Raw genomic sequence first — 24,863 nt, forward strand, 5'->3', positions numbered from 1 at the left:
AGAGGCCAACTGTGAGAGGTAGCCAGGGAGATAAGCAAACGAACTGAGGTCAATTCAGCCACTGGAGCGAAGGTATCATTAATGTCTTTACCAGGAATTTGAGTAAACCCTTTGGCCACTAAATGGGCCTTATACCAATTAATAGAGCCATCAACCAAATATTTAATACTGAATATCCATTTGCAACTAACAGTCTTTTCACCAGGAGGGAGAGATACAAGCTCCTATGTTTCATTTTGCTGCAAATCATCCATTTCTACCATCATAGCAGACATCCAATTGGGATTCAGGAGAGCCTCAGAGACATTTCTGGGAATGGAAATGGAATCAAATTTGCGTAGAAAGGCTCAGTAAGACCCTGAAAGACCATCATAAGAGATATATTGCGAAATAGGATGATCAGTACTACAAGCAAATCCAAATCGAGCAGGGGGTTTGCGGTCCTGAGTGGGATACCGAGACTCAGGAACAGGGTCAGGGAAATGTAAAGGAAAGAGAGGAGATGTACCTGAACCTATATCTGAGGAGGATGAAGGCAGTGGAGGCGGAGCACGAGGGCGGCGAGAATAGACCTGAAAAGGGGTTGAGGATATCACAAGGGAAGACTCTTCTTGAAAAATAGGAAAGAGGACGAGCAAGAGAAGCCTCTTGGTCGGGAGTAAAAGTTTCTTGCAAGATAATGTTAGAACCATAAAAGGGGTATGCTTATGAAATGTGACATCAAGAGAGTGATACATGTGTTTGTGTACAGGATCATGACACCGGTAACCTTTTGACATTGAAGAGTATCCTACAAAGATACATTTAATGGCCTTGTCATCAAGTTTAGTATGAGAAGGGCTACGATTCTGAACAAAACATGTATATCCAAACACCCGAGGCATGATGGAAAAAAGAGTAATATCAGGCTGAAGCACTTGTAAAGGGGCCTTACCATTTAATACTCTACTAGGGGTGCGATTAATGAGAAAAGTAACTGTAAGAAACGCTATGTGCCAGTGTGACTTTAGCACTTTCATTCCACTTAAATGACATCGAACAACTGACATTAGTTGGCGGTTTTTACGCTCTGCCACAACTGACAAGTAAGTTAATGAAGAATACCTTGTCGGTTAAGTTGAGACCGAAACTCATTGGAAACATATTCATGACCATTGTCAGACCTAATATTCCTAACAACAGTTTTATATTGAGTTTTGATCATTTGGAGGAATAGAGTGATCAAGGGAAAAACTTTAGATTTCTTTTAAAGTAAATATACCCATGTGCAGCGGGAATAATCATCAATGAATGTGACATAATATCGATTCCCCGAAAAAGCAATAACGGGTGAAGGACCCCACACATCAGAATGTATGAGATCAAACATACTAGGTGCACGATGCATATGAAATATAATTGGTTCTAGTATGTTTAGAAAGTTCACAAATCTCACATTGAAACTTATTATCCTTACAAGCCGTTATTAATGAAGGGAAAAACAGACATAAATACTAAAAGTTTACATGCCCAAGGCGAGCATGTCATAGATTTAAAGTCTGAAAAGAAAAATCATAAGACCTAGAAACTGGAAGAACAGAGGCTTGAAGGCTTGAAGCAAGTGGAGGAGGTGTCGGCGGAGGATCCCTAAAGCAGTAGAGGCCATCATGCTTATATTCCCTGCTAAAAATCCTCTTCGAGCACAAGTCTTGTAAAACACAATAATGAGGAAAGAAAATCACAGCACAATTTACTGATTTGGCAAGTTTGCTAACAGATAGAAGATTAAATGCAAAGTTAGGAATATGAAGAACAGATGGCAAAATAATATCAGGGGATAGATGAACATCTCTTTTACTACGAATAATGGTGGTTGACCCATCGATTAGACTAACAGCCTGATTAACAGGGGTAACAGGAGTAGAAAATAATGACAACTCACAAGTCATGTGATCATTGGCTCCGGAATTCAGAACCTAAATAGGTTCCCGCTTTAACATGAAAAGCAGGAGTACCTGTAGCTATAGTAGCCATGGGAATAGAAGAGCCAACCCTGGTATATAAAGCTCCAAACTGCTCATGAAGCTGACCAATCTGGGACTGTAACTGATTGAAGTCCTGAAAAGATGGTCTGGGAGGAGTTGAAGTAGGAGGGACAACAATCTGTGGAATAGTATACCACCAGTAGTACCGGCTACTGCGGCCACGGCCAGAAGGATGATTGCGAGAAAATTTCTGCTTTAGCAACGATCCTTTACATGACCCTGTGGCTCCACAATGTTGACAAATAAATTTTCCCTCTGAAAGTCTAGAATTAGCAGCAAGAGCCATCTGATCCACTTGAATCTCTGGTAAAGCTACTGGCTGAGAGATCTGACGTCTATGCTCCTCATGGTTAACAGTAGCGAAGGCATCATATAAATCAGGCATAGGAGAGGTGTTTATGATTTGAGTTCTAAGAGCATCATACTCAGATCGTAAACCCATCAAAAACTAGTAGGTATGTTGGCGGTCAAGTCTCTTGACCAAAAGAGTTGCAGCTTCTTTAGAGAAATCAGAGAGGTTCATACTGTGCTAATTCTTCCCACCTAGACTGGAGGTACCCAAAATATTTTGATACTGACAGATTGAGTGTCTCCTAAGATGCATGAGCAATCTCCTGATAGAGTTCAAAGATATGCGGGAATCGGCATACATCTTGTTAAGAGCTTACCACAGATGAAAAACGGAAATGTGAAACATGAACATATTATAGATACGCTCCTCCATTGAGTTGAAGATCCAACCCAGAATGGTGCACCTGTCCATGTCCCATGCAGTATATTTAGTATTCGTCTTTTCTGGTTCCTTGACTAGACCCAAAAGCCAACCAGTTTTCCCTTTCCCTCTAACATAGAGTTGAAGAGAACGGGACCAAGATACAAAATTGTGCCCATTCAAGAGCACACTAGTAAGTAGTAACCCGTTGTGTCGGAGTAAGATGTGCCGAAGATAAAGTCTGCTGGACCGAGGATAAATGGTCCTTTGGCTACTAGAATCAGTCATAGTACCAAAATAAGGCTGGTCCACATGTCAAAACAGGAGGAAAGAGAAAAAAACAAGGCCGGAAAAATCGGCCCTTTCCTCCAAATATGCTGCCGAACAAACACCGGCAACTCACAAAGAGAAAAAAACACCAGAAAGACTCTTAGGTCATAAAAAACCTAAGAGGAGATGGAGGTTCGCTGAAGGTAAGGGAAAATGTAGAGAGGGAGAGAGAAGGTGGCGGCGTTGGGGAGGAAGATGGGGAGACGAAGGTTTTTGTTTTGCTCTGATTCCAAAAAGAAGTTTTGGGTTTTGGCTTACTCAAATCGAGAGCCAAGAGCTATATTTATATACAAGAATAAGGTTCAAAGAAAGGAAACCAAATTAAAAAAAATAGGAAATATGCCAAAATCTACGTGATCCCATGATTATGGGGATCTTATCTATGTGATCCCATGATAATAGGGATCTTACATAAAACACCTAATAAAAGGTTGAAAACAGCTAATAAAAAATAATAATAAATAATAATACAAATATTTCAACAAAGAGAAAAAAAAAAAAAAAAAGGTGAGAAAAGAAAAATGAGAAAACTTTGAAGGGTAGAAAATAGGGTTTGATTAAAGAAGGGGAATACATTTTTTTTAAAAAAAATCCATTGAAGAGAACCAAATAAATTTAAAGAAGAAGAGGAGTAAAAGAGAGAAGATTTAGAGAGATCTCTAGAATGGTGGAATTTTAGGGAGGCGTTTTGCAAAATTTCACAAAATTATATGCATAGAAGTAAAAAAAAGAAATAATAATAATAATAATAATAATAATAATAATAATAATAATAAATAAATAAATAAATAAATGAGGGGCCAGGCTCAAAGCCCATGCTGGCTCCATGCCAGCCCCCACCCCTGCTTCCCTTCTCTTTTGCAGTCATTGATAAATGATGTTCCCATAAATTCAAGATGAATAACTGAAATTATTGATTCTGATAATTTTTTATTTTTGACCTTTTTGATAGACATACATTTTAAAAACCATTTGAGTTTGTATTATTTGTTTATCTTGTTCAAGTTGAGCTTGGAAGCAATGGCTGTAGATATTTTTTAATTTTATTTATTTATTTTTGTTGGTAAGTTGGCTTCTAGATATTGCCACTATATGTTGAGTGAATTAGATAACCATTAATTGCTGAAGTCATTCACTGACTTTTTATTTTTGATATTTCTGATAGACATTTAGCCTGACAACTTTTGATGCTTCTCTTTTATGTTTCTGGTTGAAGTTTATCCTTGAAGCACTGGCTACTAGATATTGCTAATTTTGGTTTTGTGATTTACAAAACCAGTTATAACTTATTTGATTCTTTTGTTTTCCTCCTCCTCCTTCTACTTTTTTTTTTTTTTTCCTTCACAGCAAAGAGCTCATGTATCAACAAGTTTTGCGTCGGTTTGCTCATTTTAATGCAATACAACTAAGTGATCCAGCTCCCCTGCCAGAGTTAATTATGCTAGCACTTAGAGAGGAGGATTTAGATGCAGAATGTAATGAGAATGACGACCTGAAAGAAAAGATCGCAGAAGTAACTTAATCTTAACCCAAACAAGAAAAATAAGTTTAAAAAAAAAAAAAATTATCCTGCGATATTTCATTCAGCTTGATGTGAATTTTGCTTCCACCATTTTGTTTCACCTCTCATATTGAGTTGGTTTAGACTTTTGATTCTCAATTATTGTATTGTTGTCGCCTGTTAACTATTTTGATCAATTTTCCCTCTTCATTATAAGTTACTTGCTTTGCTGCTAAATACATATTAATCAGAAGCATACTGCATCAGTTGAGTCTTCTCTCTAATATTATTCTTATTCATCTTCTTGTGCTTTTATATCGGTGTGCATCGGTGTATGTGTGTGTTTATAGGTGTGTATGTGTGTATATGTGTATAGTTGAGAACAGATGTATATATGTGTTTGTACATCGGTGTATATTTGAGTATAGGTGTATATGTTGAATATGTGCTTATATGTTTGTGTATATTGGCATTTGTATATAGGTAAATATATGTGCATAGTCTCTATATGTGTGTATATATAATAGACCTATAGGTGTCTATCAATGTTTATATAGGTCCTTATGAGTGTGTATTGGTGTATATGTGTGTAATTAACTGTATATATGTATATACTCCCTCCGTCCCACAATAAGTGTCCACCTTTCCATTTTTAGATGTCCCAAAATGATTGTCCCAATTGAAAAGTCAATGTACTAATTTTTTTGTAACATCACCAATTTAACCTTCTTGCATTGAAACTATAAAAAGTAAACCATCACATCACTGTGGACCCACTATGAGTAGATTGGTAATTCATTCACTACCAATACAAAAAATAACACTAAAATTCATCATCTTAAAAAGAGATTTCCAAAAAGGGACGGAGGCAGTATCATTTATATGTGTTTATCTGTGTATAGCGGTATATATGAGTGTATAGATGCAACTCAGAAAAGGGAAGACACTACCCGAACGTCAACCCCCAGCAGCCAAAGACAAAGGAAAAGAGAAGCCGATTGAGAGTGAAGAGGATGCCATCCCTCTCAACAAAAGAAAAACCCTCCAATGCCTAAAATATCTTTTCAAATTTCAAGAAACTTTCATTACTGTTCAATATATTTGATGCCCTATGCTTTTATTTATTTATTTATTTTGGAACTCACACACACATGTCTTCACTGAGGCTTGAATCCCTGACCTCCCTTTGGGAAGTAGGGGCTTGGTATCGCTAGGTCACTGGTTTGTTGGTATTTGATTCCCTATGCATGTCAAAAGTGCTACGGGACATCTTGATAAATGCTGTGCGATATCCTGAGCTATACCAAGCAAGCCTATTTTGCTGAAATTAACACAAAGGAGGTGCTCTACATTATGCACATGGCTTCGATCACTTTTAGCGAAATAGATAAACTACTGGGTGACAGGCCTGTGGTGTATATGTTTGTATTAGTTGTATATGGGTATATAAGCGTATATGTATAGCTGTATATATGTATGTGTATATAAATTTATATTTGATTGTAGGTATGTATATTTGTGTATAGGTGTGTTATGTATATAAGTATTTATTTATATGTATGTAGGTGTATATGTGTGTGTATATAACCTGCACATGGCACATGTAAACTATACCCACCTAGTTTGAAAGGCTCAGTAAGAGGCAGTCTCTAGTCTAGTCTAGGAGGGGTCATGTCTGAATCCAAACTAGCTGGAGATTTGCACATGACATTACACAATTTCATGATGCAAAAGTCAGACTAAGCCCTAAATGAGCAAGTCAATCAGAAAATAAACCTAGTTGATAAATCAAAATTTCCACTTTCCATTTCCAAAGCAGGGAACTCAAAACGTGGTTACTGCCTACTGGTTACCTTATGAGCTTTTAGGGAACTTGCCTTTGATAACATAAATTTATATAAGTAGAAATATAAAAAGAAGAAAAAGGAGAGAATTATGTAAAGGCTTGAATGAGATGAATCACTCATTCATAGCTCTAGTCTTTATAGATAAAAAGAGCACATGCTCATATTACAAGAAAGGAAACTAAATCAAATTTAAATCAAATCACAACATATTCTATGGCATATTCAAATCTCTGCTATTATGGTAAGTCATTCCATAAATTGTGGCTATCATATATGCTAACATATGCAGAGTCAAATCTCTGCTATTATGGTAAGTCATTCCATAAATCGTGGTATCATATATGCTAACACTCCCCCTCAAGTTGGTGCGTGGATTTCTGAAACTCCCAACTTGGACAATGCATTCTCAAACACAATCTTGCTAACGTCCTTTGTAAGAATGTCTGCAAGCTGCTGAGAGCTTGTGACAAATGGAGTTCAAATTTGACCAGAGATGATCTTCTCTCGAATGAAGTGACGGTCCACTTCTATATGCTTAGTCCTGTCATGCTGAATGGAATTTGCTGCTATGCTAATGGTAGACTTGTTGTCACAATAGAGTGAGAATGGAAGCGACGCTGGAAGGCACAAGTCTGTCATCAAGGTTTTCAGCCATAGCAACTCACATACCTCAAGAGCCATAGCCCTATACTCTGCCTTTGCACTAGATCGAGAGACAACATCCTGCTTCTTATTGCGCCAAGTAACCAAGTTACCACCAATAGTGGTATAATAACCCGAAGTTGACCTCCTATTTGAAATTGATCCTGCATAATCAGTATCTGTCCAAGCCTCAACACGTAAGTGACCTTGATTGGCAAACAAAATACCACGACCGAGACACCCTTTTAAGTAGCGAAGGATCCGAATAGCTGCATCAAGGTGAGGGGCACGAGGAGAGTGTATAAATTGACTCACAACATTCATGGCATAAGCAATGTCAGGTTGAGTCATGGATAAATAGATGAGCTTCCCCACAAGTCGTTGATACTGACCAACATCTGACAACTCCCCCTCAGAATCAGCCAACCGATGATTCTGCTCAATCGGAGTATCAGTAGGACGAGCACTAAGCTGACTAGAAGCAGAAAGCAAGTCAAGAACATACTTGTGTTGAGAGATGAAAATGCCAGCCTTGGAGCAAGCCACCTCAATGCCTAAGAAGTACCGCAAGGGACCAAGATCCTTAATCTCAAACTGACGGCCAAGATAGCTCTTAACCTCAGCAATTCCGGTAGTATCATCGCCGGTAAGAACAATATCATCGACATACACAATGAGAGCAACTGTCTTACAGCCTGAATGACGTAAAAACAAGGTATGATCAGCTGCACTTTGATGGAAACCAAACTTGAGCATGGCAGTGCCAAAGCGATCAGACCAAGCTCAAGGAGACTGGTTGAGGCCATACAGAGAACAACGAAGACGACATACCATACGAGAATGAGCAGGAGAACGAAAGCCCGGAGGAGGAATCATGTACACCTCCTCCTGCAAATCACCACTGAGAAAGGCATTCTTGAAATCTAACTGAAATAGAGGCCAAAATCGAATCGTAGCAACGGAAAATAATACACGAATGGTATTCATCTTGGCAACAGGGGTAAAAGTCTCCTGATAATCTATGCCATAAGTCTGAGCATAACCTTTGGCATCCAACCGGGCGTTGTACGAGCAACTGACCCATCTGGATTATGCTTAACTGTAATCACCCAACGACAACCCACAGCCTTTCGTCCAATAGGAAGCGAAACTATGTCCCAAGTCTAATTTTTCTCAAGTGCTTGTAGTTCTTCTATCATAACATCACACCATTGAGGTTGTGCTAGTGCATCTGCAACCCTAGAAGGAAGAGGAACCGAGGCAATAGAAACAAGAAAACTCCGATAGGAGGGTGAGAGAGCATAATCAGAAACAAAATTAGAAATAGGGTATGTACAAGAACGATTACCCTTTCGAGGAGCAATGGGGCGATCATCAAGCGAAACAATAGCTTGAGAAGGCGGAGCTGGTGCCGAAGTAACAGGGCAGTCAATCGTGGGAGGAGAAGCTTGTACCTATTGTCTTCCACTATAAACCTGTGAAAATGGAATAATTCCCCGTGCTGGAGGGGTATCACGAGGAGGAATCATAGAAGACAAAACATGTAACGGTAGAGGAGTTGAAGACGGAAGAAGGTGATCATCCATTATATTCAATGGGAACCATTCACTTTGAGAACCAATTGAACCATTATAGTATGGTGTATGCTTAAAGAAAGAAGCATCTGTGGATATAAACTGCCGACGACTGGGAGGATGGTAACACCTATAACCTTTTTAAGAATGAGACTAGCCCAAAAACACACACTTCAAAGCCTTGTGGTCAAGCTTTGTACGAGTCTGCCCCAACTGCTGAACAAAGCACACACACCCGAAGACTCGAGGAGGAATAAAAAAAAGAGATGAATTGGGATGTAAGAGTGTGAGTGGGGTTGCAAAGTTAAGAACCCTAGAAGGAGTCCTATTAATGATGTAAACAACTATAAGAACTACATCTCCCTAAAATGATTGAGGAACATTCATGCCAATGCAGATTGCTCTGGCTAAGTCAAGGATGAGGCGATTCTTTCTCTTAGAACGACCATTCTGTTGAGGAGTTTTAACATTAGCCATCTGATGCTCAATCCCAAATTCTGTACATAACCGCTGTACCTCCCCATAAGTGTACTCCGTACCCTGGTCAGATCTGAATTTTTTAATGGTACGACCATATTGAGTCTGAGCCATTGTCATAAAATTTTTAAAAATGTTGTATACCTCATTTTTGGTTTTCATAAGATAAACCCATGTAACACGACTATGATCATTAATGAATAACACGAAATATCGAAATTCAAGACTAAAAGTAACTAGGCAAGGACCCCACACATATGAATGAACAAGATTAAAAGGTGTTAAAGCAGATTTATTACTGCCAGCAGGATAATTGGAACGAACATGTTTAGCCATATAACATGTCTCACAGGATAAATCTGACACTGCTACGTTACAAAATAAGGAAGGAAATAAATGTTTTATTTAACTGCAAGAAATATGTCCTAAACGTATGTGCCAACGCATAAGCTGGGCTTTATTAGATGGAACAATATTAGAAAATGAAGCTGAATGTGCTTGAGGTGACAAAGGAGCATCCAATAGGTATAGACCGTCCACTTCACGCCCACTACCAATCGTCCGTTTCGACACCAGATCCTGAAAATACAATGAGAGGAAAAGAACGTTACACTACAATTTAATTGTTTGGTAACACTACTAACATAAATAAGATTTGTAGTCAATTGTGGAACATGAAATGTATCTGACAAAGTTAATGAAGGAGTAACTGATATGTGACCTTTCCCAGCAATAGAAGATGGAAAGCCATCCGCTAGGTGTACCTTGGGATGGCCAGAGCAGATACTATAAGATTGGAAGAGTGAGGACATACCAGTCATATTGTCTGAAGCATTAGAATCAATGATCCATGGTGTCGAAGATGTAGATACGCTATATGTAGACGTAATAGTACCTGAGTGGGCATAAGTGGAGGTTGGCTGAGATGATGCCTTCATTTGGTTGAAGATTTGTTTTAACTTGTCCAAATCAGCTTGAGTCAAGATAATTGTGGCAGAAGATGTAGAGGCAGAGTTGTCAGGAGTTGACAATGAGACTGGTTGTGTAACAAAATGTGCAGAGGATCGAGGATGTTATTTTGCTGTGGTGGGCGTCCACGTAGAGCATAACAACGAGACTTGACGTGACCAATTTTTCTGCAATGGTCGCACCATCCGCGTTGTCGTCCCAGAGGAGGACCGGTGGTAGAGCTCTGAACTGACTGGGATGGTGCAGTTCCTAAAAGGTTGGGAACCCGAACTGCCATAGTAGAATGATCAACAGAAGCAACACCTAATGGATGAGTCTGACGGCTCTCATCTGACAACACATAGGAGTATGCATCCTCAAGAGTAGGGAATGAAGATAAGCCCAAGAAATGAACACAAGCGTACTCAAACTCGTCGTTCAACCCGGCAAGAAACTGAAACACTCGATTCTTCTCCACAATCCCTGCATATAAAACTGCATCATCTGGATCCTTCCAATAGTGGAAGGAATCATAATATGACATTTCCTCCCAAATAGCACGAAGCTTGGCGATGTAACCTGAAACTGTCAAGTCACCCTGAGAAATCCTGGTGATATCTTGCCTCAGCTGGAAAATTCGTGCATTATTCTGCCTATGAGAATAAGTGCGTTGAACTGAATCCTAAATCTGCTTAGCAGTCTTCATAAACATATAGCCAACAACTATGTTTCGTTGCATTGAATTGACTAGCCAAGACATAACCATAACGTTATCTGCAAACCACTGTGGATATGCGTTCTCTGACTCAACTGACTCTTTCTCAGAACTAGTAATATAGCTAATCTTGCCTTTGCCACCAATGAACATCTTGGCAGACTCTGCCCAAATCAAATAGTTGGAACCATCCAACTTCACTGTGGTGATTTGAAGTCCTGGATTTTCTGATGAGTTGGTGGGAAAAATGGCACCACCACCCACAGAACTTAAGCCAAGAGAATTAACAATCGAGGACCCCGAATCTGCCATAATCTGCCACCCGATAATAAAAAAACTCCAAAAACACCACAAATTCTGTTAATAAATCAAAGGGTCTTCCCAAACCATAAACAATAACAATATCTGCTCAGATCATTCCCGAAAAATCCAAATACATACCTTTTTTAAGAAGCGCTGCCCGCTTACATATAGCCAGATAGCCTCCTTCTTAATATCCGGAACCTCTTTGTAGACTAATTTTTTTTTTTTACCCAAACCCTTCTAGGTGTTGGAGACCAACTATCCCAATTTACCCAATCCTTGAAGAGTAAAAAAGAAATTGTAAAACTTAAAAATACCTGTTTTCGATCACAAAACAGCTATACAGAAAAACATGTGTAGGCAACGTCACACGATGTCACAAGTAGCCTAAGGTGGCTGTCGCACAAGTAGCAAGGCTGCCGAAAGGTGTGGAAAGGTGTTGGCTCTGATAACAAGTAGAAATATAAAAAGAAGAAAAAGGAGATAATTATGTAAAGACTTGAATGAGATGAATTACTCATTTACAGCTCTAGTATTTATAGATAAAAAGAGCATATTGTCACGAAGTGATTCCTAAGATGCTTGGAGGATAGAAGACATGCATGCTGGTTGGCAAAGAGCAGAGTTTGACTGGGAATGGTTCCAGGGAAGGGGCGTGCAGGACCACAGGATGGTACCTCTTCAGAGTTCAGGCAGGTCGACTCGGTTCAGTTCGAGGTGCTTGTCGCTGGTCGTGGACTTGACTATGAAGAAGGGAGTTGGCCATCCCTGCACAAACTGGTCGGGAGCTGGAGCCGTTACCCTGACGAGGCCACGGCAGGCCGAAACCAGTCAGCATGTATCCATGGGAGGGTAGGTCGTGGTGGCTGACCAGGGTGCTTGCGCGAGCTGAAGCAACGCCTTGGTGCCGCACGGGCCGTGCCGCTGCGCCAAATCTCTAGGCCCGTGACAATATGCTCATATTACAAGAAAGGAAAGTAAATTAAATCACAACATATTCTAAAGCATATTCTATAGCATAGTCAAATCTCTGCTATTATGGTAAGTCATTCCATAAATCGTGGCTATCATATATGCTAACGTATGTACAGTCAAATCTCTGCTATTATGGTAAGTCATTCCATAAATCGTGGTATCATATATGCTAACAATATATGTGTGTATATATGTATATCTATGTTTACTATGTGTCATAATGTGTGTATATGTGAATATATTTATATATGCATATTATTCATGTTCGTTGGTGGTTGTATTTGAATTCCAACTAGATTTGGAATTTGGAATCTCTACTCCTACTTAGGAATTGAATTCATTAGTTGGTGGATCTGGATTTGTAATTCAATTCCATATCAAGATTTATTTGGAACAACCAATTTTGAGGAATTCAATTCAATTCACTTTCCTGATTTTAGAGTCATCTTGTGCCTTAAAAGGATTATAGCTACTGTTCTTGTCTCATATGAAGAATATTAACTACATTTGATTTTCATGAGAAATAAATCAACCAGGCATTACGAACTTAGACTCATCTTGTTCTCTATAATAATTAGTGTTTTATTTTATTTTATTTTCCTTGAGTTTTTTACTTTTGAAATTTCTCACTGACGGGCTTATTTATCTATATGGATCTTAACAAAACTTTTCTTTTTCTTTAATTATTTTTTTTTTAATGATGCAATTATACATTTTTGTTTTCTTTAATGTTCAGTCTTCCATTGTCATTTTAAGTTCTACTAATATTATTTTTTCTTTCGCTCATCCAGATGAATACAGAACTGCTCAAGAAAAAGGCTGAATTGCTGGGGGAGTATTTCTGCATTCATGTTGATTCTCATGGTAAATTGTCTAGGCTTCCTGTTGTACTTGACCAGTACACACCTGACATGGACCGTGTTCCAGAATTTGTACTTTGTTTGGGCAATGATGTAAGTTTCTATGTCTATAGCGTGTCATCATTTTCCTTCGCCCCTTTCATGCTTTTTTGTTTTTTACTATAATGTGCTACTATTGGTTGAATTCTATTCTTTTTTTTTTTTTTTTCTCGGTAAATGTTGAATCCTATTCTTGATGGATCTGTTTGAGTACTTTTCTAATATACTTTACTTATCAAAATACATTGAGGATGATTCTACTTCAAAAATAGATACACAGACACACAGAAAGTGAGACAAATTTTGTTCATTCTTCTTCTTTTTTATTTTATTTTTTATAAATTGCTCATTCATACTAGAGTCATGCTTCCTTAAATTTCTCCGTGCCCTTTGTGTGGTAATCTTTTTGTACCTTCAGAATTTTTGGATTAATAAAATGGATTACAATAACAGCTTAGTAATAGAAGAATCCTGCAGCCCTCTCATTTTGTTGCAGCCTTTCTGTGATGTTGTGGCCCGAATTTGGTTTCGGGTCGCAACAACCCGACATTCCAATGATAGGAGGAGGTCCTTGACTGGGCATGTCTCCACTCTTTATAGGAGTGTGATCAGTTGGAAGGCGACTTTGCAATTCACAGTTGTATTGTCTAGTACTGAGGCTGAGTACATCGCAGCTACACAGGCAGTGAAGGAAGCTATATGGTTGAGAGGCTTGGTTGGTATTCTGGGCTTAGAGCAGGCTGATTTGAATGTGTTTTGTGGCAGCCAGAGTGCCATACATCTGACTAAAAATCAGATATTCCATAAGAGGACCAAGCAAATTGATGTCAGGTTGCACTTCATCAGAGATGTGATTGCACATGGTGCTATAGCAGTAAGGAAGATTGGGACAGAATCCTGTGGATATGATGACTAAGGTCACACATTGTCTGGCCTCGACAGTTTGAGGAAAAAAATTGACCCGTTTTTGCTTGCAGGTCATGGACCCTATTTAGTACTCTCATGTAGCTCGATATATAATGGCACTTAGGGTTTGGAGTGTGTTAATGAGAGAACACTGAAAATTTCCAAGAAAGAGAGTGAGAGCGAGAACTAGGGTTCGGGGGCTGAAACTCATAATCTACCATTTTTCGCATAGTGAAATCTTTCCCCGGATCTCCACCATGGACGTAGACATAACTTGTGTCGAACCACGCTAAATCTTTGTGTTCTTTGTGTGGCGTGTTTGCTTTTCTGTCTTGATTCATGATTTGTTCTTGGTTCGATGCGTTTGTCGTAACACTTTCTTTCTCTCACCCTTTCTTATTTTTTCTATGACCTGAACACAATAACAGCGTAGTATCGTAGTGGTTAAGATGGGGTCAAAGTTTGATTCTCTAATATAATATCTAGTTGGTCACTAGTTTGAGTCTTTCCGTTTGGTGGTGTTCTGTTTGAATTCTAGTTGAAGCCCTAGGATCTTAATCCATTTTCTGGTAGTGTCGAAAATGGCTTTTGATTCTTAGTACCAAGATCTGAGAAGCTGATGGTTTCTTATCACTTTTTGTTAACATAAAGAGGTTGATTTTGATATCCTTGGGTGTGATCTACCTGATTATAGTCTCTTTTGTTTGGGTAGGTGGGGGTGGTTCTAATTTATTGCAGTCTTGTTGATCTCTATGTTACGTATTTTGAATGCATCTTGTTAATACTTAATAGTTTAGATTGTTTGGGTCTAAACTCTAGTTCATGGAAGTTCGTCAGGCTGTTTTTTACCATGGCAGTTTGTCTGTCTTGTTCTACATTTGGAGGTTCTTCAAGTCCTATTGATCATGAGTGGTAGAAAAATGAGTCACAATTAGCATCCTAAGTGACAATCCTGTTCTTTAAATCATCACACTGAAAAAAAAAAAAAAAAAAGGTCGTGGGTGTGAGTGTGTTTCTTGCCAATGAAAAAAATAAAAATAAAAATAAAAGTCAAATAGGACCAATAATCTCACTAACTAACAGTTGAGGTTCTTGCTTATTAACAGCTAGGTAATGGTGGGCTATTTTAAGGAATAATTAAGAATCCAATACATGAAGGAATAATTAATAATTAACAGTTGGCATGCATAGGGCTATTTGACGCCCTATGCAGGTCAAAAGAGCCAAGGGCCGTCTTGTTATTTGCCCTACAACATCCTGAGCTATACCAAGCAAGCCTATTTTGCTGAAATTACCATGAAGGAGGTGCTCTATGCTTTGCACATGGCTTCAATCACTTTCAGCGAAATAGATCAACTATTGGGGACTACATAGCACAACAGGCCAATTATCCATCATGTAATAAATGGGATGCTGAAAATTCAGACTAAAGGTGCTATGAAACATTACTCAGTCCAATACAGGTTACTTGAAGTTTGAATCAAAAAATTAAATATCTATACAGTACTCGAGTTTAAGTATCTAATTTGATAGTTGCAAGCACCAACCCTAGGCTTTGATTTCCTCAACTAATTGTCCAAGTAGAGTCTACTGGTGTGAAAATTCTTTAAATGGTGCCGAATACTTTATAGGTTCAGTATCAATGGATGATCAACACCTTGATTCAATACTCACCAAGCTATGTATAATGACGATATCAAATAAACAAAGTTGTAGTAGAGATTTTCTGGAACACACTCTCAACTAACTTCTCATATGCTTAGAGTATAATATGAAGGTTAGCGTGGCTAAGAGCGTGCTTGTCCCGGTAGGGAATGTTAAGGATATTTCTTCTTTAGCTGCAGTTCTTGGTTGTAGGGTGAGCTCTTTTCCCATTACTTATTTGGGCTTGCCTTTAGGGGTTCTTTCCAGGAGAGTAGGCAGTTGGGACCCTGTGATTGATAGGTGTGCAAAGAGATTGGCAGGTTGGAAGAAGTAATATTTGTCTAAAGGGGGTAAAGTTACTCCTATAAAGAGCACTTTATCGAGCCTACCCACATTTTTTATCAATGTTCCAGATTCCATGCTCCGTTGCTGATAGGATTGAGAAAATTCAAAGGGACTTCCTTTGGGGCGGAAGAGGAGATGAGTTTAAGTACCACCTTGTTAGATGGGAGCAAGTTTGCAAGCCAATGAAGTTAGGGGGTCTTGGTTTTAGAAGACTAGTTCCTTTTAAACAAGCTCTCTTGGGCAAATGGTTGTGGAGATTTGGGAGGGAAAGACATTGTCCTTGGTGAAGGTTAGTTTCCTGTCGGTTTGGGGAAGAGATTGGTGGCTGGTCTACCAGACCGGTTACCCTTGCAGGTGGAGTAGGTATGTGGAAATCCATTCGGAAGGGATGGGATGTCTTCTTTTCTTATATTAGATTCAAAATCCGTGATGGTAGATGCGTTCGTTTTTGGGAAGATCTTTGGTGTAGTGATCAACCATTATCTCGTACATTTCCTAGACTTTTTAGTACTGCAGTTGATAGGCATGCTTACGTAGCTGATTGTTATCGACTTGATAACAGTGGGATTACGTGGAATGTGCACTTTCGACGTTTCTTTCAGGATTGGGAGTTGAATGAGGTTTGTGTTTTCCTGAATCAGTTGTATTGGCAGGAAGGAGTAGGTAGAGGAAGCGACGATCTGATATGGATTCCCTCTTCCCATGGTTGCTTTGAAGTGCGATCTTTATTCCTATGCTTATCTAATTTTGATTGCCTTGACTTTCCGTGGAAAACCATTTGGCGCTCTATGGCTCCAACTCGGGTAGCATTTTTTGTATGGATCATTGTTTGGGGTAAGATTTTGACGATTGATAATTTGAGGAAAAGGGGAAATTGTCTTGTCAATTGGTGCTGCCTATGCAAGCAAGATGGTGAGTCAATTGATCATATCCTCATGCATTGTCCCGTGGCGCACGACTGTTGGACTCTTATTCTTGGGTTGTTTGGCATGCGTTGGGTAATGCCTCGTTCTTCTAAGGAGTTGATTCATGTTTGGAGAGGATGTCGTATGCGGAGAGATGTACGTGATTACTGGAGAGTCGTTCCACATTGTGTGTGGTGGTGCATCTGGAATGAGAGAAATAACAGAATGTTCGAAGGGAAGGAGTCGTCTTCGGCGACGCTGAAACTTTTTATTATTCGCTCTCTTTTTAATTATGTCAAGAGGAGTTCTTGCTCCTCTTCCGATGATTTAATTACTTTCTTGGATTCTTTGAGGCCTTAGCGTCGATTCCAATCTTGTAATTGGGATGCGTTCCCCCTTTGAATGCCTTTTTATTTAATTTTTACTTATTAAAAAAATTAAAAAAAAAAAAAAAAAAAAAATCTAAACATGAGGTGTATATAGAATTTAGTCTCGGAAAACACTTGGGGGGTTTTAAGAGATTTGTTTTCGAAAGGAAATTGATTTCACCATATTTCGATCAATCGAGCCAAGTATCCGTCGATAGACACAAGTTCAGTGGCCTTTGATTGATCGCTTGGTTGATCGAAGTGCGCTGTCCTTTTTTCTTTTTATTTTTGTAACTCTGTCCACTATATATAAATTCCTGATTATTGATTGTAATTCAATGGATTGTCTTTTGGATTTTGTGGATAGCTTAAAGCTATAGTGTCATCTTGGATGGCTGTTGTCTTCTTTGGGAGCGCTCCCCTTTTGAGCGCCTTCTATAAAATCTTACTTACAAAAAAAAATAAAGAAAAATATGAAGCTATGCTCTAGAAGAGCATTGATTCTTCAACTGTTTGACTCGTTTGGGACTGGTTAATATGGACAAAACATAAAGAATGTTCCTGTATTGTTTGTGCTTCTGATTGAAACTTTTTTCTTGCTTGTTTAATGTTTACAATATAAACACTTAAAACCATCATCATGCGTTTTTTCTGGAGAATCCTCAGACATGACCAAGAAGCCTGCATTCTGAATCTGGTGTTGTTCATTCAAAGCTGGGATATGTTCTTTACTTTGTGCAAATGATGATTTTCGCACATTGCTACCAGGCCTCTAGCCTGGATGGTATGATCTCTCCTCCCCAAAGGGGAGGTTGAGAGTTTGACGTGGGGGGCATGTTGTGGGTATGGGTGTGTGTGTTTGCTTTAACTACCAAAAAAAGAAAAAGAAATATGATTTTAGCACATTATTGTAGGTTGATTGGGATGATGAGAAAAATTGCTTTCAATCAATTGCCGCTGCTCTAGGAAACTTCTATGCCATGCATCCTCCTTTGTTGCCTAATCCAGCAGGTGATGGTTTGCAATTTTACAAGAGAAGAACAGCCTGCAGTGGTCTTGAGGACACAAGAGATTCCTCAAAAGCTACAGGTATGACTGTTCTGCTGAAAAACTATGAATCCTTCCAATTGTTGCTCAGTAATTTGGATGATATTTTCCTCTTTTAAGGTTAATGCTTTATAGTACCAGATTTTTGTGCAGATGTGTCTAGCTGTCCATAATCCAGAATTTAGGGTATTGGACTAGACCAAATATTTAATGTTATCCTTCCTCATTGTTCATATAGAAGTATAATGAGTTGGTGTAACATAATGTATAGTAAATGAAAACAATTTGTGCTCGCTCTCTGACCTTTGTGAGGTTTAGGAGGAATAGTCTTCAATTTTTGGCGCCTCTATGTCAGCAAATAAGGGCCTCTGCACCAGCCGCGAAGACGGCCTCCTTGTATGAGATATTTCCTTGTGCCTAATCTCCATAGATGAGCATCCTAGTGATGCTTCCTCACCATCTGGGATCAGCCTCTCCATTGGACCTTTCCCCTTCCCATGAAGAGAGCTTATGGTATCGGGGGCTCATTTGTACTACCCACTCTTTCTGCATCACATCTTCCTTTACTCATTTTTTTTTTTGTCTTTGAGAACTGGGCCCTGGCCATCCAGATTGTATTAGGGAACTTCGAACAGCAGGGTCTTCCCGTCCTACTTGCCTTTGTGTTTGTTGGGTTTGTGGTTGCAGACTTGAGCTTGAATCCTAAAATAGTCAAAGCCAAGTTAAAATAAGGTGTACATAATCATATAAGAACTATGTCGAGGTCAACAATCTACATTTCTTGCTCTCTTTTGCTGCTCCTTCCTTTACATTTGCGAGCTGAGAACCTTGCTTTCCCCTGCAGTTGAATTTTGAACCATGGGCACCTCAGAAGCTCCCCTCCAGCATTGATCCACTTGCCTGCATAAATTTTAAGTATCCTTGAGCATTTGGTACCCTAGAGACCTGTTTGATAGACATTCCTCACTCTTACGCCAAATCGAGGGGCTGAGAAAAAGATCTAGATTCAAGTGTCCTTGCTGATCCTGGATTATAAATTACTAATCCCACCGTAAGAATAATTCTTTCCGTATCAAAGAACTTCCCAGAGCTTCTTGTAAGAGTTGGCCCCTGGAGTGTGCAAAAGTTTACTTGTGGCTTCCTGATCTCATCACCATTGTAGGAAAGCAAAATATCCTCTTGGGTGAAAACAATTCCTTTTGTTGGGGGGGGGGGGGGGGGGGGGGGGTTGTGGGGGGGTGGGGGTGGGTGTGGGGTGGTGGAGGGAGGGAGTATGAACTAGGAAAAAAAAAATCTAATTCCCTTCTTGAACCCATATCCCAGTATACAAGAAGGAATTGTTCTGAACTCAATAAAGAACAAAGATAATCTTATTGGTCTACATGTAAAGGAAGAGATCCAGGTTGATCATGGCTAGGTTCTCATATTTTATTTTATTTTTCCCAGGGTCAATCAATAAAGCATCTGCAAATACTCTGTGGTTTCAACAAATTGTTTTGTCTCTCTCCCGAATTTCTCTTTTGGGCCCAAGAATGGGGCCCTCTCTAGTCTATTCTAGACAAAACCTTGGGTTGGCCGTGTCCTCTTCTAGTAAGAAAAATCCCTGCTATCTTTAAACCGCAAAAGAGAATTTAGAGAAAAACTAACAACCTTGAAAAGAAACCTGTGGAATTTGAAGGCGACATTGTGGTTGAAGTTGCAAATAAGAGAGATTTTCTTAGAAGTATTATATCTTATATGGCATAGGGGTCATAATGGCCTCTTGGAATGACACTTAAACAGCGTTGACGGCTGTCACCAAGCAATAAAAGCAAACATTTTAGCATGAACATAATCTCGAAATGTAGAATATCTGTTTATGTAAATTGAGCTTGAACAGGAACATAGATTTGAATCTCACATGTCAGATACATAGAATACATGGCAGTAACTCTTGTATGTGTATGTAAATTGTAATGGGTAATATTTAATTTTGATTTTTCTTCTCAAATAATGAATGCATAAGCTTAACAGACATCTTTTACATAAATTTTAAATTATACTATTATTACACTTGCTATATTATATTTTAATATTATATGTGTGCATTTTTTTTTTCATATGAATTCTTTTTCTATAACACAAAGTATTTGCAGGATTAGTCTTATGCTTAGGAGGTTCAAAATTTTACGGCCTGTTATTCATATATGGGACTTATACAGGCCTTATATTTGTCCTCGAGATTTGTGTAGAAAAGTAGTCTCTCAAGGGTTTTACAATCTTCCTCAAGACTTATTTGGAGAGATGAGTTCCTCGATGGCCCTTAAGCATCCTCGAAACTTCTCTATAGAGAGGGGTTTCTCGAGGGCCCTTCAGTGCATTAACATTAGCCATAGAAGCTGAGGTTACATTATGGAGGCTTAGAGGAGGTCCTAGTGCTGATATTGAGGCTTATCTATATAGAGAAGGTCCTCGTAGTTTATGATTTGCCTTAGATTGGGGTCCCCACCATGGAGTTTCATATCAACACTCTACTCTCCTTGTCCTTTCCCTCGAACTGTGTATCTATCAGAACTAAGTCAAAATTTGTTGAGATCCTAAAATGAGGATTCTTGAAGGGTTCCCCAGAGGTGTTTATGGATATAAGGGGTATCATAAGAGAGGATATCCATGTGTAATGGTTGTATGGATTTTCACAATTTCAGTGTCACCTGGTTGGGCCTCATGGAGCATTAGGGAATCACTTAGCTACATTGATCATTGTATACTTGTTATAGTCACACTTTTGACTAATTTATATAGAATAATATATAAAATTTAGACATGCATGTGAGCATCTCCCTTCACTCCCATGTCATCACATTTTTTAGAGTGTTGGAGGGTTGTGTTACAAACATTACTTTTCCAAAAGTGTTTTGTGTTTTATGGAGAAATAAAGGGAAAAAAGAAAGAAAGAAAGAAAGAAAATTGAACTGGGTGCTGATGCAAAAAATTAATGCACCATCTTTCCAAGCTTTATGCAAATTTCTTATAGGAAAAGAAAAATAGATGTGTATGAGCTGTGCCTAACTCATTTGCTGAAGGAGGGTCGCAATAGCTCTCTCCACATAAATGTCTGTTTTTAGTGAAGTAAGTAATGTGAGAAATAAAAAATGGTGAACTTGGAGCTTTAGAACTAACGTTATAAACCATTAAAAATGGTGAACTGGGAGCTTTAGAACTAACGTTATAAATCATTAAAAATGGTGAACTGGGAGCTTTAGAACTATCGTTATAAACCATTGTTCAAGCGTTCCATGTAGCACATGATAAACTGAGCAGTCTCTTGTTAATAATGAATCTTACGCGAAAACCCGTATGCATTGTCTGTTATTCGTTTGAGGTTATTGAGCCAATCTTTGACTTCGCTAGTGTCATCTTCCCTCGCATTTTGTTATTTATTATTGTTTTTGTTGAAAGAATGCTGTTGTTATACAGAGGATGATGTAATGGGCGATGAAATTGAGCATGAACTACTGTCGGAGGCAGAGAATGCTTGGGCCCAGCGGGAATGGTCAATCCAGCATGTCTTGTTTCCCTCCATGAGACTCTTTCTCAAGCCCCCAAATTCGATGGCAACAAACGGAACATTTGTCAAGGTAATTCTTTATATTCCAATTGAAATGTTTCATTTCTCGAGCATCCTAGGCCTCATATCTATTGCATTCTGGATATACCTGTGGGAACTTCGATAAGATAGCTATATGCCCTAGTTTGGAAGTTTCCATTCGACAAGTTCCATCCATTAATGCACTTAATATCTCCTTTTATTTTCTCTATACTTTCCTTCTACGCTTGTGCACTGTATCTTCTCTTTTTTGATTATTAGAGTAATTTTATTTATTTATTTATTTTCTGTAGGTAGCTTCACTGGAGAAACTTTACAAGACTTTCGAAAGATGCTAACAAGAACAGTTCAGTCAGACGTATTGACACAGAAATTAAGTTGCTGACATGTCTTGTTTCCATATGCTGCCGCCATGTGTACGTGCCAAAAGACTCTTTCGGGGAAATACTACTGTAATTCCTACCGGTCATGGGGTTTAGTTAGGAATATATATCCATCATCTGTAAACAACACAGTGGGTGTTTGTAAATGTTTCCTTTTCTCTCTTGCTGTCTTTTGGGGTGGTTTAACATTCTGCCTCTGTTTGACTGTTCTTGCTGGGTAATATAGGTGGTAATTGAAAGTGGTGCTTCCGTTGGCTTGTGATAAATTTCTTGGAGTGTTGCCTAAGTATTCGTCTTTGTTGGACATGTATAGTTTTATAGATATATCAATCACATCAGGGAAAATATATAAATTCTACTTATGACAGTACTTACAAAAATATCAACAACTACTTTTTTATAACATATTTTCCAGATTTGGACTTTCAAGTCAATTACATCCTACTGCAGAAAACATTCTATAATCATGCAAAATTAAAATTCAGTAGTTTGTCTACATATATATAACAGAAAACAAGAAAAAGGGTAGGGAAAAAATATTTAAATTGCTCCATGTGGTTGGCTTGGCAACTCGAAGCGACACAAGGGGCACATGTGACTCCTTTTGAGCCACTCCAAAATGCAAACTTGATGGTATGTATGAGAACATGGCATGCGACTCACTTCCGACCCAATAAACATATCATCCCTGCATATCGCACACACTTTCCCTCTATCATTATTCTCTTCAAATTTGATTGTCTCTAATCCCTCGATAGATGATGTACTTGCAGGCACTAGTCTATCATATCCCAAGTACTCTCTCATGGTCCGATCCATCAATGACAAGAGCAAGTTTCTTTCATATCTTTCGTCCAACTGAGCTTTCTTTGGTGCTGTGTTCCTCACTCTCATTGCTATTTCTTTCCATATGCCATCAAAATCCATACCAGGCCGCACCCTTACGATCCAGGAAACGAATTGGTGAAGTTCGAGCACACGTTTTTCCATCTCCTTTGCATGGTCCATTGCTTGGATCTCCTGACTAGACAAAATCACTATTTTCTCAATGTTGATGTTCAAAACCAGTATTTTTCGGCCACAGTTTGAGAATTTAGCGACGGTCCAACGAGCATCAGCCATGACAGTATTGACTAAATCATCTAGCTTGTCAAGCTCATACACTGTTTCGTGGTCATAATATGGTCTGTATTCAAATCCCTCTAATGGGAATGGTACGTTCATTCCAGAAAACATTCCGGATATGATATCGGGTGTTAAGGTTTCGCATGGAAGTTGTTTCGAGATTTGTGCGATAAGGTCTCGTCTGGTGTTGGTTTTGAAGGATCCATCTGAAGAGAGATAGTTTTTTTCCACCTTAAAATCTAGGGAGAGTTGAATGGAAGGCAGTAATTGATTATTACTTCCGCTAATAAGACCTCGGCTCTTAACCTGCAGCTTTGTTGCAGCCATTAGGGGATAACAAAGAGGAACAGGTGGTGTATGATGATCGATACTACCTACTTAGAAAACTAAGAAAAAGAAAGATGGTGAATCGGCGATGGTTCAAACTTGCGGCAGAAGAGTGTGTTGTATATATACAAAATTACAAGAACAGTATTGGAATAGGAATAGGATAAACATTGGATTTGGATTAGGAAACACTTTGGTAATAAACAGAGCATGCATGTACTAAAGGCTTCTGAAGAATCCTAACTCTGTTAGGAGTGCGACTTGGATTTGGAAAGTTATAAAAAAAATAATAATTCCATTTGTTTTACCCTTAATTTGGAGGTTAAATAAACTTTACTAAGAGCAAGTAATTGATGTCGGAGGTTAAAGTAGATATTGTGACTGTACAAGTCCTGTGAATAATAATTTTCTAATAGAAAAAACAACCAAAAAAATCAATTAATAAATGGGGTGACCATGATGGGCCAAACGGGCTGGGTTTGACCGACTGACACATTTAGAGTAGTATATAGGACTATGCTAGCTCATTCCCTGTCCATCCAATATATGTCGACCTCTATTTAAATAGTCTAGGGCCCGATCTTATAGTCTAGGCCCACTCGTATGTAGATTAAACCTCAAAATTATAATAAAGCAAACACTTGTAAATAAACACTTATTCTGTTTGACATCCGCTTACATTTTGTGTTTTTTGCTTCGTATAATGTACTATAGCTTAGCAAAAAATAAATATAAAAAAATCATATCCGGTAACGTTTGTTATAATTTGAATGGTACTAAATCACTTCCGAAAAAGAAGCCAAAATCGGAACACCAAGCCGCATTGTAGCAGAAATACTGTATCGATGGATAGTACCATTAAAAAAAAATAAAAAAACAAATTTTAAAATGACCTTTTTAATTAGCCATTTTATTTTTCAAACTTGCAATATATATATATATATATTTTATCAAACATACTTTAATGTTTTTGCTTCCAAAAATCATGCAACAAATATACGTTAGTAAACAAGCTTCCGAATAGTATTAAACACACTCTAAAGTTGAAACATTACTTATATTTTTTATCATAGCAAAAGTACAAAATAATTGTGGTTCTAAATTAGGCCCTTAATTAAGAAGAAATTTAAAATACAGGCTTATGTTAGTTTTCTGGAGCTTTACATGCCATTTACAAAAATAGTGGCGATGAATACTTGCATTCAAACATGAAAGGAGAAAACTCTTTCTTATTGCTGATATGGTTATATTGAAAAGTGACATGTATCCTTTACAAAGAA

At 38.4% G+C, this 24,863-nt stretch overlaps 1 protein-coding gene across 1 annotated transcript in view; it reads left to right on the forward strand.

Annotated features, from left to right (window-relative positions):
- LOC132273887 (DNA mismatch repair protein MLH1-like) overlaps window positions 1-22,380 on the forward strand; it is a 37,857-nt gene extending 15,477 nt beyond the window's left edge. The window contains exons 12-16 of the mRNA XM_059774995.1: window positions 4,414-4,579; window positions 12,840-13,001; window positions 18,030-18,204; window positions 21,619-21,779; window positions 22,042-22,380. Of these exons, the coding sequence (XP_059630978.1) occupies window positions 4,414-4,579; window positions 12,840-13,001; window positions 18,030-18,204; window positions 21,619-21,779; window positions 22,042-22,086 (709 nt within the window). The 3' untranslated portion in view covers window positions 22,087-22,380. The remainder of the gene's footprint in view (window positions 1-4,413; window positions 4,580-12,839; window positions 13,002-18,029; window positions 18,205-21,618; window positions 21,780-22,041) is intronic.
- Window positions 22,381-24,863: the final 2,483 nt, after the last annotated feature.

The sequence above is a fragment of the Cornus florida genome, unplaced genomic scaffold (assembly GCF_030987335.1).
Source record: "Cornus florida cultivar Cherokee Brave unplaced genomic scaffold, ASM3098733v1 CherokeeBrave_3.0.0_Hap2_Chr09, whole genome shotgun sequence".
NCBI classification, from domain to species: Eukaryota; Viridiplantae; Streptophyta; class Magnoliopsida; order Cornales; family Cornaceae; genus Cornus; species Cornus florida.